This window comes from Urocitellus parryii, chromosome 6, assembly GCF_045843805.1.
Source record: "Urocitellus parryii isolate mUroPar1 chromosome 6, mUroPar1.hap1, whole genome shotgun sequence".
Taxonomy (NCBI): domain Eukaryota; kingdom Metazoa; phylum Chordata; class Mammalia; order Rodentia; family Sciuridae; genus Urocitellus; species Urocitellus parryii.
In genome coordinates, this window is record NC_135536.1 from 179,849,293 (window position 1) to 179,866,840 (window position 17,548).

At 36.5% G+C, this 17,548-nt stretch overlaps 1 protein-coding gene across 6 annotated transcripts in view; it reads left to right on the plus strand.

Moving 5' to 3' along the window:
* Ralgapb (Ral GTPase activating protein non-catalytic subunit beta) overlaps positions 1–17,548 on the plus strand; it is a 101,688-nt gene that overhangs the window by 13,330 nt on the left and 70,810 nt on the right. For 4 of the 6 annotated variants that reach the window (XM_026383153.2, XM_026383154.2, XM_026383155.2 and 1 more), the window contains exons 2-5: positions 3,077–3,292; positions 7,456–7,658; positions 12,780–12,943; positions 14,577–14,763. In XM_026383153.2, the coding sequence (XP_026238938.2) occupies positions 3,107–3,292; positions 7,456–7,658; positions 12,780–12,943; positions 14,577–14,763 (740 nt within the window). In that variant the 5' untranslated portion in view covers positions 3,077–3,106. Of the gene's footprint in view, positions 1–3,076; positions 3,293–5,977; positions 6,014–7,455; positions 7,659–12,779; positions 12,944–13,999; positions 14,152–14,576; positions 14,764–17,548 lie in introns of those variants that run through there. The other 2 variants (XM_026383157.2, XM_026383158.2) reach the window with 2 other exon arrangements.

The following is a 17,548-nucleotide window of genomic DNA, read 5'->3' on the forward strand; positions in this document are numbered from 1 at the left end:
AGAAGAAAAATGTGTGGGAATAAGTTATCTTCTGATAATGATGGCTGCCAATCAGAACTTTCCTTTTTTCCCCATTTCTAAGAGTGCTTATTTCAGGGAGGTACAAGGATATTCTTAGGAGAATTCCTTATAAATCATAAGGAACCTGAAGCAATTTCAGTTGTCAGACACATCCACTCTTCCATTAAATTATAGGTACCTTGTTAGATAGTGGTCTTTTCCTCCTGCCTTTTATTTATTTATTTTTTTTCCAAAGGAGAATTTATTTACTCTGAATCTACTTATTTTAACTTTTTTTTTTTATTGGTCATTCATAACATTACATAGTTCTTAATACATCATATTACACGGTTGATTCACGTGGATTATGAACTCCCGCTTTTACCCCGTATACAAATTGCTGTATCACATCAGTTTCCCTTCCATTGATTGACATATTGCCTTTCTAGTGTCTGATGTATTCTGCTGTCTGTCCTATTCTCTACTATCCCCCCTCCCCTCCCCCTCCTGCCTTTTAATATGCAGGGACAGATTCAGAGGAAGGCAATCAGAAGATCCTCATATGGTTGCTACACCCGGAGTTTCTCAGACTCCAAAAGAAGCTGAGTAGTTGAGTAGGATGATAGAGGAGAGAGAAAGTGATGGGTTTCTGTATATGGAACAAAGAAAGAAAGGTAGTTTGGGACTAGACTGTGAATGACATTGTCAGGCTAAGGAGTTTGATTTTCATTCTGTAGACTAAAGATTTGCAAATGCCATATGCTCTTGAAAAAACACTAATATTTAGTGAGCTGGAATGAAGTTTTGCAGGATAAAATTAAACATTGCTAGTCTCTTCTCACTTTGAAGAAGAAGTAGCTTAAGGGGTAGAACTTTTTTTTATGTATATATTTTTTAGTTGTTGATGGACCTTTATTTTATTTATTTGTATGTAGTGCTGAGAATCGAACCTAGTGCCTCAGGCATATTAGGCAAGCACGTTACCACTGAGCCACAACCCCAGTCCCAAAGGGGTAGAACTTTTTATTTTTATATATATATTTATTTATTTATTTTTATGTGGTGCTGAGGATTGAACCCAGTGCCTCACAGGTGCGAGGCGGGCACTCTACCACTGAGCTACAGTCCTAGCCCCCCAAAGGGGTAGAACTTTTAAAAGATTCATTGTACCTGTGTATTTTGCTTAAACTGTGGGCTGAGTAAACATTCAGAAAAGGTGATAGAAATGAGTTGAAAAGGACTCAACATTCTCAATTCTCTGAGTATGATTTTTATGGTTCTAGTATTTACATTGCATTCATACAGGTATGTTTTCTGCAACTAAAATTCCTCATTTGTATGGCCAACTTAGATATAACTTCATGGAGAGCAAACAGCATGTGCAGAAGCAGTATCAGCTGGGGAGAATGTATAGGATAGGGGGAGGCAGTACGTGCCATGTGTATTGGAGCCCAGCAGGTTTAGGTTCAGTATCCAGCTCTACCCTGTTAGAGCTCTGGAGCTTCATGTAAGAAGCAGACTTATCTATGCTGTTGACTTTTTCATCTGTGAAATAGGCATAACATTATTGCATATTCATAAGGTTGTTTTGATGATTGCATGAGTAAAATGTAGTAAATATATAATAAGTGGCTGCCTTTAAAATGTTTTCTAAAGAATACTGTGAATTCCAGATATCTGTTACTGGAAATTTGAGTGATTTTCTTGCAAGAAATGAATTATTCTCAAAGAATTTGAAAGTCTAATTTGAGGATGTTGGTAGAAAATTGCAGGGGTATGTTTTTAGTGCATAATAGGCGCAGTTGTCTCTCCTTTATGGAGAGATGTTCCAAGACCTCTAGTGCATGTCTGAATCCTTGGGTAGTACTGAACCCTACAGGCTGGTATAGGCTTCACACTTTCTGGCACAAACATGTTGCTATTAGAGCACATTTTTCTGTTTATGTTTTTTATCCACAAATTTAATGCCTTTTCTGTCTCTCACTTACTATGGCAGTAGCCTTTGCAGTTTGAGATCCAACAGTAAGACTAATATGAATTTCTTTTTCTTTCACAGTTTCATTGATAGACATATCATTCTAATTATAGAGCTTAGTAACCTCAGCACAGGATTTTTTTCTCTTTTTCGCTCAAGAACTTTCCTTTTTTCACTCAAAGTGATCATTTCATGGCTTACCTTTGGCATATCTGTGTTGCTAACACCACTACTCTTGCACTTTGGGACCATTATTAGGTAAAATAGAGGTTACTTGAACATAAGCATTGTATACCATGACAATTAGATAATGAAGATGGCTTCTAAGTGACCAGTGGGATGGGTAACACATACAGGGTGAATATACTAGATAAGTGGATGGTTCACAGCCCAAGCAGGATGGGCTGGGATGGCTCAAGATTTTATCATGCTACTCAGGGTACCATGGTTTCTGAAAAATTTCATTTAATATTTTTGGACCACAGTTGACTCTGGGTAACTGAAACTGGAAAGTGAAACCATGGATAAATGGGGGCTGTGTTGCTCAAAACTGTTAACTAAAAAATCTGGGTCTGAGTGAAATCTTTTTGTCTCCTTTCCTATTTTTTTTAAAATTTTTTTTGAGAGAGAATTTTTTAATATTTATTTTTTGGTTCTCGACGGACACAACATCTTTGTTTGTATGTGGTGCTGAGGATAGAACCCGGGCCTCACGCATGCCAGGCGAGCGCGCTACCACTTGAGCCACATCCCCAGCCCCTGTCTCCTTTCCTCTTTAGAGTACTTCATTCTCCGCACTCCGCTTCATGTTGTAAAGGTCCCAGAGCTGATCATTTTATTCCCCTGCACAGTGGCCATTTTCTCCAGGGCTTCTGAGGATTTTTTGGAGAAGTGCTCAGACAGCTGCTTCTCAGGGGTCTGCCTTCCTATTTCATCTTATCATGAGGTCATTTTGTGATATTCCCCAAACATTTAGATATTATTTTTTTCTGTTTTCTAGCTATTGTATGTTTATGGTCTTTTTAAACATCTTGTCACCTAAATTTTTTTACTAATTTGCAGTAGTATAATTTGACATGCATTTCTGTTTTGTCTTTTCAGGTGCCATTTGGTTAGTACTTTAGCGGCACGATGTACTCTGAGTGGAGGTCCCTGCATTTGGTGATTCAGAATGATCAGGGTCATACCAGTGTGCTGCACAGCTATCCAGAGAGCGTTGGGCGAGAGGTTGCAAATGCAGTGGTTCGTCCTCTTGGGCAGGCATTAGGCACTCCTTCAGTGGCTGGTAGTGAGAGTTTGTTAAAAACTGACAAAGAAGTAAGTGTTGATTCATTTCCTTCTATTATGTGAAAATATAAATTTGCTACTGAAAAGTTTATTTAATGTTGATTTTTAAATGAAGTTCTGCCCAGTGTTCTGTGACTTCTCAGTTTTGATCTTTTTGAGATTGAGGGGTGGGGTTTGGAGTTTGTAGAGATTATAAGGAATGGATTTTACCTTTCATTACTGGGGCTTTCAGCTAGCCATGCCCAATTCTCCACTTGAGTTAAGTGCCCAAGACAGAGACTTGAATGTTAGATTCTTTCCCCTAATTTCTATTTCTGGGTGTTTTTGGAAGCCCTCATCCCTACCTCCAGATACCCCCTGACTAAAAGCCCATTTTACATCAAATTTTCAGGCTACATGTATGGCTGAGTTTGAGCTCTTCCATCTTCTCAGTCCTTGGCTGGCTTCCAGCTTTAAGAGTGCCATAGAAACTGGGTGTGGTGGTGCACACCTATAATCCCAGAGACTCTCAAGGGTGAGGCAGGAGGATTGCAAGTTCAAGGCCAGCCTCAGCAATTTAGTGAGACCCTATCTCTAGTAAGATATTTAGTGAGACCCTATCTCTAGTAATATAACCGAGTGGTAAATCACCCCTAGGTTCAATTCCCAGGACCAAAAAAGAAAAAGAAAAAAAAAAAAAAAAAAGACAAGAGTGCTATAGAGCAGATGAGCTCTTCATGTTGTAAGCCCAAGTCATGCTTGCCATTTCTAAAGATAAAGGACTCTTGGAGTAGTTCATCTTGGAGCTTGTCCTCTGTTCTTGGGTGTAGGGGATTGGATTAACCTCAGTGGAAAGTGATAAAGGAGTCCCAAGAATGGGCAATTCTGTAGGACCTTGCTAGTATGAGATTTAGCTAAGATGTGCAATTAAAACTTTGTCTCCTTGAGGAAACTCATGCAACCTTCAGGCTTTAGGTGTACCAAACCCTTTACCAGTTTCTTAGATCCTTTTTTCCTCTGTATTTTTTGTTTTGTTTTTGGAACCAGGATTGAACCTAGGGGTGCTTAACCATTGAGCCACACCCCCGACCCTTTTTTTATATTTTATTCAGAGACAGAGTCTTACTGAGTTGAGAAGTACCTTGGTAATCTGCTCAGGCTGGCTTTGAACTTGTGATCATCCTGTCTCAGCCTCTGGAGTTGCTGGGATTACAAATGTGCACTACCGCACCCGGCACCTCCTTACTTTTTGATCTTTCATCAAGGACAGATTAGACTTAGATATGAGGTGAAAGCTTGCGGCTTTAGAAGGCAGTTTGTTGATACTCTTGGCCGTAGACCACTAAAGGGTGAAGTCCCTCAGTTAGAGGAGCATTTTTCTCTCACCAAAGGCTCCTAGACTTACCCCTTAGCACAGGCCCTGGCACACTCCTCTGGTTGTGGCTATGACCCCTTGCTACCTTCCCATGGGAAGAGATGGCATGTGGGTAGATAGAGGCTCCCTAGTGTAGCCCTTGTTTATTCTCCTTTCCTACCCTCTAGAGGAGATGAGAATAGTTCTTGAATACTGTATCTTCTAGAATTATACAATTCAACTACTGTGTGAAGATATTACCAAAGATGTCTTCTCCTTTTTCTTTTTATCTGATATTTAGTGACCTGCAACTTCCTTTAAGATCTTGTGTTGCTAAAACCTGACACACCACTCCTAATTTGTCAGCCACTCCTAATTTGTCACAGCTTCACTATGTTGCTCTAGACCTTAACATTTATTGCTGTTAAACCATATGTTTTCTACTCTGAGCCTTTGTAGTTTTTGAGTTTAAAACATGTTATACACGTACATATCTTTTCACATTTAACTTTAATTTTAGTTTTAAGTCTTTTCGAATCCTGAATTTCTGTCCAAAAAGCTGGCCACTGTTTTTGTCTTTATGATAGCTACATATGATCAACATGTAATCTGTTGTTAAATTAAAATTTTGGGGCAGGGGCTGAGGTCATAGCTCAGTGGTAGAGCTCTTGCTTAGCATGTATAAGGCCCTGGGTTCTATCTCTAGTATTGAAGAAAAAAAAAATATTGGCAGGGCCTTTGGCATACCACTGGATGGAACCTTTTTTTGAAATATCTTGGTGTAGTAATCCATTGTGATTCTCTCTTGGTATCTTGACTAGTTGTACATCCAGGTATTTCATTATCTTATGGGATATATGTCTCCATCTTGTCATAAGGAAATTTCTTGCTAAAGCCCAGATACCCCTGTACCAGAGAAAGATATTAATTAATTAAGAATAGCTTCAAATTTCTAGTTAGAAGACCAGGATTCGAGTTTTTTTTTTTAATATTTATTTTTTTAGTTAACACCTTTATTTCACGTGTTTATTTTTGTATGTGGTGTTGAGGATCGAACCCAGGGTCTCGCACGTGTGAGGCGAGTGCTTTACTGCTAAGCCACAACCCCAGCCCAGGGTTCAAGTTTTTAGTTTCACCATTTACCAAACAGTGATGGACTAAATTACTTAAACTTGCTAAACTAAAGTTTTCTTTCCTCTCTCTCTCTCTCTCTTTTTTTTTTTTCTTTCTTTTTGGTACTGGGGGATTGAACCCTGGGGTGCTTTACCACTGAGCTATGTCCCCAGTCCTTTTCTTTCTTTTTTTTTTTTTTTTTAAATATTTTGGTTTTTAGTTGTAGTTGGGCATAATACCTTTATTTTATTTTATTTTATTTTATGTAGTGCTGAGGATCGAATCCAGCACCACGCATGTGCTAGGTGAGTGCTCTACCACTGAGCTACAACCCCAGCCCCCACTTTTTCTTTTTTATCTTGAGACAGGGTCTTACTAAATTGCTGAGGGTCTCTCTAATTTGCTGAGGCTGGCCTGGAACTTGCAGTTTTCCTGCCTTAGCCTCCTAGGTCAATGGGATTACCTGTGTACCTTACTATGCCCCGTTTCAGTTTTCTTATGTATAAACTGAGAACAATTACCCTCTCACACAGGGTTAATATGATAGTTAGATGATTTTTATGCAAGTGGTTTATAAATTGCAAGGACTTTACAGTTGTTAGCTCACAGGAATCCTAATTAGTAAAGGAATGAAGCTTGTCTGGCATGACTTGATTTTTTTTTGAGCAGATTGGTTCTTAGTGATTATATTCCCTTTTTATAAGTGTTCACTGATCATCTACTTAAATTGGTCCCAGAATTTTGTTTGGGATTCCCTTAAATATTAAAGTCTGTAGTATCTGGAATATAGTATCCTATTCTTTTCCGAATTGGGGTATTTCTTCTTTCTCAGAGCATTGCATCCACTCTTTATGACTGAAAACAATATTTTACCAGTCTCTTGGGCAATTTTAGCCCTTAGTATGTAATTCAGGGGGGTCAGGAGGCTGGGACTCCTTTAGTACAGCCAAGTGCCTTGTTAAGATCTTACCCTCAAAATGAATCTAGTTTTTGTGTGTAACTATAATGCTCCAATAAAAATGTTTTAAAAAGATCTTACCCAACTCCAGACCCTTCACACCTACCCATTTTAAGTATTGTTTTCTTTGGCAGAGAAGACGATTGTAAAACAAGAGCCCTTTTCCTTCCTGTCATTTGCTCCTATTACTGTTGTATAATCTGGAGATGGAATGAGATTGAATTTATGTATCTGATTTCATAAATGATACATATTCCTGTTGCAAATTAAATAGAGAAAAAAATCTAAAATTTTCTATTTTTGTGCTTCCAGTATTTATGGAAAATTGAAATGACTTTATTTCACAGAGAGAACAGTAATATTGTATAAAGGGTAAAAATAATTTATTTTCAGAGCCAGTTGCAGTGGCGGATTCCTGTAATCCCAGCGACTTGAGAGGCTGAGGCAGGAGGATTGTGAGTTCAAAGCCAGCCTCAGCAACTTATTGAGACCCTGTCTCTAAATAAAACATAAAAAGGGATGGAGATGTGGCTGAGTGGTTAAGTGCCCCTTTGTTCAATCTCCGGTACCAAAAAAAAAATTTTTTTCTTCTGAAATCCTTTGGCTTGGGAAATGTTATATGTCTGACATCTGAAAATTGTATTGTCTAGAATAAATTTGATATATATATTGAGATAAGTATAATATCAATTTAGAGGTTTTTGGCAATAAAAAAGCTTATCATTTTAGTCTCCTGAGATATAGATAGGGATATATAATAATTCTATATGGATATTTTCTTTTGTTTAGGTAAAATGGACCATGGAAGTAATTTGCTATGGACTGACCCTTCCACTGGATGGAGAGACTGTAAAATATTGTGTTGATGTGTATACAGACTGGATTATGGCTTTAGTGTTGCCGAAAGATTCTATTCCATTGCCCGTTATTAAAGAGCCTAATCTATATGTTCAAAGTATACTAAAACACCTACAAAATCTTTTTGTACCAAGGTAAGATATACCCGTCTATCTGGCTTATTATTTAGATCATAACAAAACATTCATAAATGTTACTTTATTATATATAGAAGCTGATTTCATCATTAGTTCTTTGACCATTGACTTATTCATTCAGTTAAAGAGTATATTAATATGAATCAGAAAGATGGGCTTATATAATGTTTACCAGGAGTTATAAATAGTTGTGTGTTCATTTTTTTTTTTTTTAAAGAGAGAGAGTGAGAGAGAGAGAGGGGGACAGAGAGAGAGAGAGAGAAAATTTTTTTTTTAAATATTTATTTACTTTTTCTTAGTTCTCGGCGGACACAACGTCTTCGTTTGTATGTGGTGCTGAGGATCGAACCCAGGCCGCACACACGCTAGGCGAGCGTGCTACCGCTTGAGCCACATCCCCAGCCCCTTGTGTGTTCATTTTAAATGATTTTGGCTTTTCTTCTAAGATCTGATAACTGTTAAATATAGTGCTCAAAAAAACATACTTTTGCCTGACATAAGGCTTGTCTCCACTTGAGCTAAAGGCAACTAAGCCTTCTACCTTAAATGAATCTTCCTTGTGAGAAGATGAAGCTTAGAGAAAAAAAGAAAGAAAGCTTGAAATTATTATAGCCAAATTTATGATGGGCCTAAAGATTACTCTTGAAAATTTGTTACTATTTTTTTCCTGTCTTCTAAGGAAAAGGTCTTAAATATCAAAATTTAGAATATCTGCCTTGTTTGTGCTTACATTTTTTTTTTCCTGATTGTGAAACTATTATGTCTGCTGGGGTTGAAGGTACAGTTTAGTGGTGAAGTGCTTGCTTAGCACGTGCAAGGCCCTGGGTCCCATCCTTACTGCATGTATGCGCACGCACGCGCACACACACACACACACACACACAGTTATTATATATCCTTATAATAGATTCTGGGAAATAAAGAAAAGAATGGAGAAGAAAGCATTAGTTGCCTGCCTATTTGTGAGTGTCTGTTTTCAGATATGTTTTATGTCTGAAAGGGGCAGTGAGGTTTTTCTTCTTTTGGAAAAGTTCTAGTTGGGAGAACCAGAACTTTGGTCTGTCAGATGATGAAGGACTTTGAATCACTCAAAAACCAACTTTCTGAATTTTAACTTCCTAAATTTAGAATGAAATTTGCTTTGGAAAATCCAAATTAAAGAAGACAAGTCTTGGCTGTGTGTAGTCTTCCACCTTAATCTTCCAAGTCTCTGGGTGCACACCCTGAGACTTGGAAGACTAAGATGGGGAATTGCAAGTTCAAGGCCAACCTCAACAACTTAGTGAGAGCCTCAGCAACTTATCAAGACCCTATCTCAAAATAAAATAAAATAAAATAAAAAAGACTGGGCCTATACCACAATGGTAAGGAGCCCTGCGTTCAATCCCTAGTATCCACCCCACCCTACCCCTGCAGGAATAAAACAAAACAAAAAAACAAGTCTCCATTAAGGACTTTGGTAATAAATTCAGGTATAAACTTTTTACCTGTTACGAAGTACAAGTTGTAATCTGGCCCTTAACTAGATTAGTTGCTGCTAATTCTGTGAGTACTGCTGTTTAGTCAGACTCATAAAGTAAACATTCATTTAAGACTCCTTAAAGATCTATCCCATCATCATCTTCCCTTTGTCCTCTTCCTTTTCCTTCTCTCTATCACCTCGCTGTCCACATCTCACTTTTATTGCTTCATTTTAATTTCAGTCTTGCAATGAGAAGCCTTCCCAGTTTCCAGCCCACCGGCTCACAGTAAACACACCCCCTCTGAATTTGTAGGGTACTTCCTGTATTACTCTTGTATCTCAGCGTTTTGTTGCTTATCCTTTAAAATGTGTTTCCTTTTTCCATCTAACCAGCTTGAGAGCAGAAACCAAGTTGTCTATATTTTGGGTTTTCTACTGTACCAGATGCAGTACTAGTACTATATTAGGTGTGTATCAAAAGCCTGTTTCTTGTGTTTATTGACTACAAATGGAAGTAATAACAAGAAATGTCTCAAGAGTAATTAGCAAGTTGTAGGCAAGTAGGTTCTTTTAAAATGTTATAGTTTTTAATCTTTATTTCTTTTAAAAATATTTTTAGCAGTAGATGGACATAATAACTTTATTTATTTTTATGTGGTGCTGAGGATCAAACCCAGTGCCTCCCGCTGCTAGGCAAGTGCTGTATCACTGAGCCACAACCCCAGCCTAGTTTTAATCTTTCTTATTATCCCATTTAGAAGACCAATTTACTGAATTTTTTTCTTTGCCTATGGGATGATCTTATGAGTAGTATTGGTACTGTATCTCTTTCTTTGTACCTTTACCATTTCTCAGTGCTGAGTTACTTTGAACTGCTGGGGAAAAAAATCAAAAAACAAAAACTAATGGTCTTTGAGTTAATTGGGCTTTGTGTTTACTTTTCTTTTTGAGAAACATGACTACTTTATTAATTGTTCTACTATTTGGTAATTGTTTTCTCCAAAGTATGTATGCATAAGATTAATCCATTCTGAAAAGGCACTGAACTGAGTTAGAGTTCTCCTGGCCAATAAAGTTATATGAAGATTAGTTGAATATTTTATAGTGTTAAATATTGGGAGTTATGATCTAATCTTGGAAGTGTCAGTTTTAAAAAATTCAGAGCAAATTTGTCGTTTTACTTAATTGTTTTTACATAAACTGACTCTCAAAATATGGGACACTGTCTTTACCATTTTGTTAGAAACCCAAGTCTGAGTAGATGTACCCTTTTCTCTTTTGCCCTTCAGTTTATTTGTTTGTTTTTCAAAATTAGTGAAAAGTAAGCCATCTTTAAAGTTGATGAGGATTTTAATAGCTCAAGTGTACTGTGTTTTAAGAAATGTAAGGATATTCTAAAGCAATGGTCAGCAAACTTTTTTGTGTGTGTGTGAAGAGCTGGGTATTAATATCTTCAGCTTTGCAGGCCATGTGGGTGTTGGAACTAGTCAACCCTGCTAGTGCAGCAGGAAAGCAGCCATAGACTACATAAACAAAGGAGCATGGCTCTGTTCCAGTAGAACCTATGAAAGCACAGGGTAGGCCAAATTTAACCTATTGGCCATAGTTTCCTGGCTTCTGTTCTAAAATAGTTTTATTTAATACCACAAGTTACATTTAAGAATATTGGAGGAAAGAAAAATCTCTGGTGTTTAGACTTTCTGCTCACTTTTATATAAAGATTACTTTGTTTATCCTAGCATTAGGAATTTGGATCCTGCTCCTGAATTTAGGCCTTTTTTGTGTGTGTGGTGCTGGGGATTGAACCCAAATGTAGGTCTTTTGAATGAAGCTAACATACAGAAGAGCATTTATTTCCTTTCCTGCTACTGGAAAGGTACCTGGAAATAGTGAATAAGCCTCAAGTACCAGTGGAGGCATGCAGTATATTACTGCTAGTTTGGAAGAGTCAGCCCCAGGACCACTAGTGGTATTTTTATTTCTTATTGTGGACTTCCTCTTCTATGACTAGGTAAGGTTTGGGCTATTATGTAATTTTTTTTTGTTTTGTTTTTGGTACTGGGGGTTGAACCCAGGGCTTCTTTACCACTAAACTTCATCCTAGCCCTTTTTAGTTTTTATTTTGATTCAGGGTCTCACTAAATTGCCAAGGCTAGCCTTGAACTCAGCCTCGTGAGTCTGTGGGATTACAGGTGTGCACCGCCATGCCTGGCTTACTATGTAATATTTTGTTCTTCCTCAAGTTAGCCACTGCAACAAAGATGAACTTGAGCCTCATGAATTTAAATGGACTGGATTCACCTCCAGCTGAATGTGGGATATTTCCTTGCTTTTTTGAGCTCTTGGCCCTTCCTAGGTGATTGTCTTTTCATTTTGCTTTAGATTTGTTTTTTTTTAAGAGAAAATTTAGTGGTGTCATTTGATTGCAATGTAACTCCAGGGTAAGTGACCAGTTTTCTGGGTAATGATCTGGAATCTGGGATTCTCTATTCTATTGTAACTCCAGGGTAAGTGACCAGTTTTCTGGGTAATGATCTGGAATCTGGGATTCTCTATTCTATTGTTGAGGAAGGAAAGAAGCACTCTTTTTTTCCCCCCCTTTGGGGAATTTCTTGAGGAGGCTCTGAAATTCCCTACCCTGAATCAGACATATTTCTGTCAGTTCTTTGTGACAAATCACAATATACAGAAACTTGGTTTCAGGGTTTTTGTTATTGTTGTTTTAAAGTAATATTGTAGATTCTGTCTTGGAATTGAAATGAGAAATCTGGAGGTCAGCTCACTATTTGCTTATTTGCTCCTATTCTCAAAATTCTCAGGTGATCCACCTTGGGAAATGGGGTGAGGGACTGGGATTTGGATTTTTTTTTTTTTTTTTTTTTGTGGTGGGATCAAACCCAGGGCCTTGTGCATGTAAAGCAAGCATTCTGCCAACTGAACTATATCCCTAGCCCCCTGGGGTTTGGACTTTTATCTTCCTCTTTAATCCCAGACACAATAATTTATTTTATAGATTGATCTCCTTCCCTTGAAAAAATATAATCATGCAGACCAAGGAGAATTTTAAAACTGTTATTCTTTGGAGCTCCCATCATTGTTATTAGAGCAGGTACTCATCTCTGAGGCAATGCTTACGTACCCCACCAATTTTGGACATTCCAATGGACCTCCCAGGCTCTTCCCTAGCAGACATTAGTATTAGAGGGCCTGTGAGCACTGTAAATCACATGCAGAATCCTTGTGATTGTGTGTGTATATGTTTTTTTTTTTTTTTTAAAGCACAAGGGCCTTTGTGCTTTAGTTAAGCAGCAAGAGTTGCTGTAGGTATTTACTTATTTATCCAAAACTTGAGTGCTGCTTTTATGTACCAGGCACATTTTAGACATAGAGAATCTAGACGTAAGGTTTGCATTCTAGTATTCCCCTTTCTCTTGGAAGCTTTCTAAATTCTCAGGGAGTGGAAGGTTGTAATCCCAGAGTACTAACTGTGTAATTTAAATGAATTAGCTTTAAACCAAGGAGGGTATGCCTAGCACTGTCTGCTGATGCCCTCAGGGAGCCTCATTGGACTAGCTTGCTGTGTCTGTAAGCTGCCTGTCCTTCAGCTTTCGCTGTCTCTTCCAGGCTTGTCAGTGATGTCTGTCTGTCTTCTTCAGACAGGAACATGGCTCCAGTCAGACCCGACTATGCTTACAGGTCCTGAGAGCCATTCAGAAACTGGCTCGTGAGTCATCCATAATGGCCCGAGAAACCTGGGAAGTCTTACTGTTGTTTCTTCTGCAGATCAATGACATACTTCTGGCCCCACCAACTGTTCAAGGTTTGTTTTTGTTTTTTTTTTCCTCATTTATTTATGAGCTCCAAATATCGTTCACATTTACACTCAATAAGTGATAGACTCATTGGGGATTAAAATTTTGGCATGACAGTTAGCAAACCATGATTTACTGTTCTTAGAAAGGAAACCTTCAAAGGCATAGTATGGCTAATGAAAGTTAATTTTACCTTCAGTGATAATTTTGCTCATATAGGAAAGAACTCAGTAAATTTTGCACATTTGGGAAGGCTAGGACAGAAACTATTATTAGTGTGTTAGAACAGAGCTTATATAGGAATTTATGAACTAATTAAATTAAAGCCTATAGATAATTACCTGATGGCATAGTAGTTATCGAAGTAAACTCTGAAAACTTCACAGTGACAGAAGATAATTTGTTCAGCAAATGAAACTTCTAGAGTCTTAAGTGTTTTATATGAAAGTGTGACAGTATGCCATTCATTAGTTAGCCATTAAAAAAACCTCCGGTTTTATAAAACTTTGGAGTGCTTTTCAGAAGCCCTGCTTTGTAGGTTAAAGCACAGTGTACACAAACTATAAGTTCTAGTTCCAGGCCTTTGTATCTTATTTATCTGTGTACTTTCCTTACTAATGTGCACAAATATGCCTTTGTTGTCATATAGATGTAGGGTCTAGGGAAACATCTAAAAGAAATCATGGAATTTTAATGTGGGAAGGGATCCCAGTATAGGAATACTCTGTCTGGTGTGGACAGTGGTGTCCAGTCATTAATTTATTAGCTCTCTGCTATTCACTCTCCATGCTTTTGATCTCAACAGCATGAGGCATACAGTTCATCTCCTTTTGGGTTCTTTGTTCTTGGAACTTTGGTTTTATTCTTTTGAAATATGCATCTTTATTATTTCCTATACTAGTACCAACTTTGCCTTTTGGAGCTATACAGAGTAAAGTCTACCATGGTTGTTCCGTTTGATCCCAGGGCTCAGAACAGAAAAACAGCTCTGTTTTCATGGTTAAGGTTCTGTACTATCCAGTCCCGGTCGTTTTGCTTCTTCTTTGTCTCTTTCTCCCTTAAAGGGTAGCTTTCAAACACCTGGGAACATCATATGGCAGTCTTTGGAGTTAGGAAGACCCGTGTATTTCTTTTGATTCCTTTTCTTATTGGCTGCATGAGCTTGGACAAATTACTTAAACTTCCTGAACCCAAGTTTTCTCATCTTCAAAAATGGGTATGGTTAATAATTGGTAATAGGTATTATGAATACTTATTCTGCAGAAATAATTTGAGGATTTTGTCAGGTCTTGAGTATGGATTACTTGGCACAGAAATTAACTTCTAGTACTCACTGTAAGCACTCATTCTTTCCATTCTCCTTTGTGTGCCTATATCTCTTTTGCTGGAAGATTAAGATTTTCAGTAAAAACTAGCAGGGCAATTTTGAAAACTCTTCAGAGTAATTTGTTGGTGTTATCTATGATTTCCTTTATAGGAGCGCCCAATAGTTACTTCTATAAAATAGAGAAAATTAAATAGTTATTTGTAAATTAATATTTAACATTATAGTTATTTTAAATTAGTCTTCCCAAATCCATCAATTAAAGATTTTGCTGTAAAAATAAGTGTGCCAAGATATGTTCTCTTTTTGTTGGTCAGGTGGCATTGCTGAGAATCTAGCAGAGAAGTTGATTGGTGTTCTCTTTGAAGTTTGGTTACTAGCTTGTACTCGGTGTTTTCCAACACCTCCTTATTGGAAAACAGCCAAGGAGATGGTGGCTAATTGGAGGCACCACCCAGCAGTGGTGGAGCAGTGGAGCAAGGTCATCTGTGCACTGACTTCCAGGTATGTCACTGTCTTCCTTCATCTGTCTGTCCTTCTCTTTGCTTCTGCACCTTTCTGGGATTCATGGAATATACTTTAAAAGTCTAGATCTGTTATCATTGTACTTTAGATATAAATTTGAGCTGATTTAAAAAACATGTATCAGTTTGGCTAGTGCACATCTATTCTAAAAAATCAGAATAATCAAGTATTTTTGAGAACCAGATAAATTCTGAACCCATTTGTTCCCCTCTCCTCATCAGTCACATGCTTTATGTTTTTTGGGCACTGGGTATTGAACCCATGGGTACTTTACCACTGAGCTACACCCCCAGCCCTTTTTATTTTTTATTTTGAAACAGAGTCTTCTTAAGTTGCTTAGGGTCTTACTGAGTTGCTAAGGCTGATCTTGATCTTGTTGTGATCTTTCTGCCTCAGCCTCTTGACCAAATTGTCCTCTTAAGTCTGATTATTAAAATATGCATGGTCATAATTTTAAAGGAAAAAAAACTATAGAAAAACATGACAGAAGATTTTACCAGAAATTCTACTAAGTATAAATACTTAGTATGGGACCAAACTACATGCTTCTTTGTAACCAAAGTAGACAGTGTTTTTATGATAATAATTTTGCCTTTCTACATTTATATATATGTTACTCTCACTATTCTGTGAACAAACTGTTTTCATTTTTTCAGACTTGTTTTTTTTTTAATTTCAACTGTACATATTTTAACACATAACTCTAGAAGATGAGGGTTCTTTCAAAAGCATAACTACAATACCATTATCATACCTTAAAAGGTTGACTGTTCTTTAAAATCAGCTAGCCATTGTTCCAGTTTTGTTGTATTTTTTTCTTTTTACAGTCAATTTCATTGAATTAGAACACAAAATTCAGACATTGCATTTAGTTGACATATGTTTATTAAATTTTAAACTATAGGTTTCCATTTATTTTTATTTCTTTGCAAGTTTTTATTCTTATTTTATATTATGACGGATTGAACCCAGATGAGTTTTACCTCTGGTCTACATCCCAGCCCTTTTAATTTTTATTTTAAGATAGGTTCTGCTAAGTTGCTGAGGCTTGCCTCAAACTTGAGATTCTCCTGCCTCAGCCTTCTGAGTCGCTGGGATTATAGGGATGTACCAGCACACCTGGCTCTTTGCAGTTTTCTTAAAGAAACTGGATTGTTTGTCTTATTTACTGTTTCACTTTCTAGATTTTTCCAGTTATGTTGTCATCATGTTAATTAACATGCTTCACTTCTCCTGTATTTCTTGTATACTGGTAAATCTAGAGACTTGATCTGATTTATTTTGATGGGGGCAAGAGGTGGGAACAGATTACTTTGTAGGTGTGTTAAGAATCAGAAGGCAGACTGGTCTTTCTTTGAGTTAATTAAACATTATAACTTAAAGATGGTGGAATGAGATGGACATCATTATCCTAGGTACATGTATGACTGCACATATGGTGTGATCTATATTGTGTACAACCAGAGAAATAAAAAGTTGTGCTGCAGTTATGTACAATGAATCAAAATGCATTCTGCTGTCATATATACCTAATTAAAAAAAACACAAAAAATTATATCTTTATCATTGTTTAAACCAAAAGATGAAGTTTTGGAATATTCTATAGATTCTGGTATATCATGGTAAATGTCAATATTGTAAATCTGCATTTAAATAATACTTTTGTTTATAAAAGCAATATATGCTTATGATAGAAAATTTATAAAATGTAGGGGGAAATATCATTTAAAGATAACCAATATTACTATTTTAATGTATTTTAAAAACATTCAGTGTTATTCTTTAGTATTGTTATCTACTTTTTTCATTTGATGTTGGATTCTTTTTACTTTAATTATATGTACTTTTTTATTCTTAAATAATTCTTGAGATTGCATTTTAATGGTTTTATAGTTTTCCATCATATAATTGGAATTATAATTAATGTAATAATTCCTGTTTTTGGAAAAGTGTGTTCCATTATTTTATTTTAGAAATATTATTGATGTGAATACTTTATATAGTTTTCTTGTGTGTTCTGATTATTTTATTAAGCCATAATCCCTAGATATAAAATAATGGAGTCAAAGGGCTTTGAAAAGTATTAATATATTTAGAATTTTACTATTAAATTAAATAGCTGAGTTGTTGAATTGAGTGACTTTGATGGTATACATTATAAAAGTTTATCATATTCTAAACTTCTAAATAATGAGATTCTAAACTTCTTGTAAAGTTGTTAATATGAATTATGGCTTAATTGTATTGAAGAATTTACAGTGAGATGGATATTTCAAAAATAACTTAAATAATTTGTACTATAATTTGCCTTATATAATTAACTCTATTATAAATTATAAATGTAATTACACACTATATAAATAACTACACAATTTATTACTTATAAGTGACATATAATGTAATTAGTAACAAATTAATAATTTAAAAAAGTATGTAGTTTTTGGTACTGGGGATTAAACCCAGGGTACTTTACCACTGTTGCCCTCTACCCAGGGCAAATTCCCTATCCCTTTTTATTTTGAGACAGGGTCTCACTAGATTGCAGACCTTGAACTTGCTATACTCCTGCCTCAGCCTCCCAAGAAGCTGGAATTATAGGTGTGCGCCACCACATTTGGAAATTTGAACATTTAAAATAAAAGTTTAAAAAATCTTTTTAAAAACTGGAAATCCCTCCCAGTGTGTCTGTTTTGTAAACGAGAGTTTTCATATATATTGTTCAGTTAGATAAAGTACATGTTTTGTTTATTTTCTCATCATATTC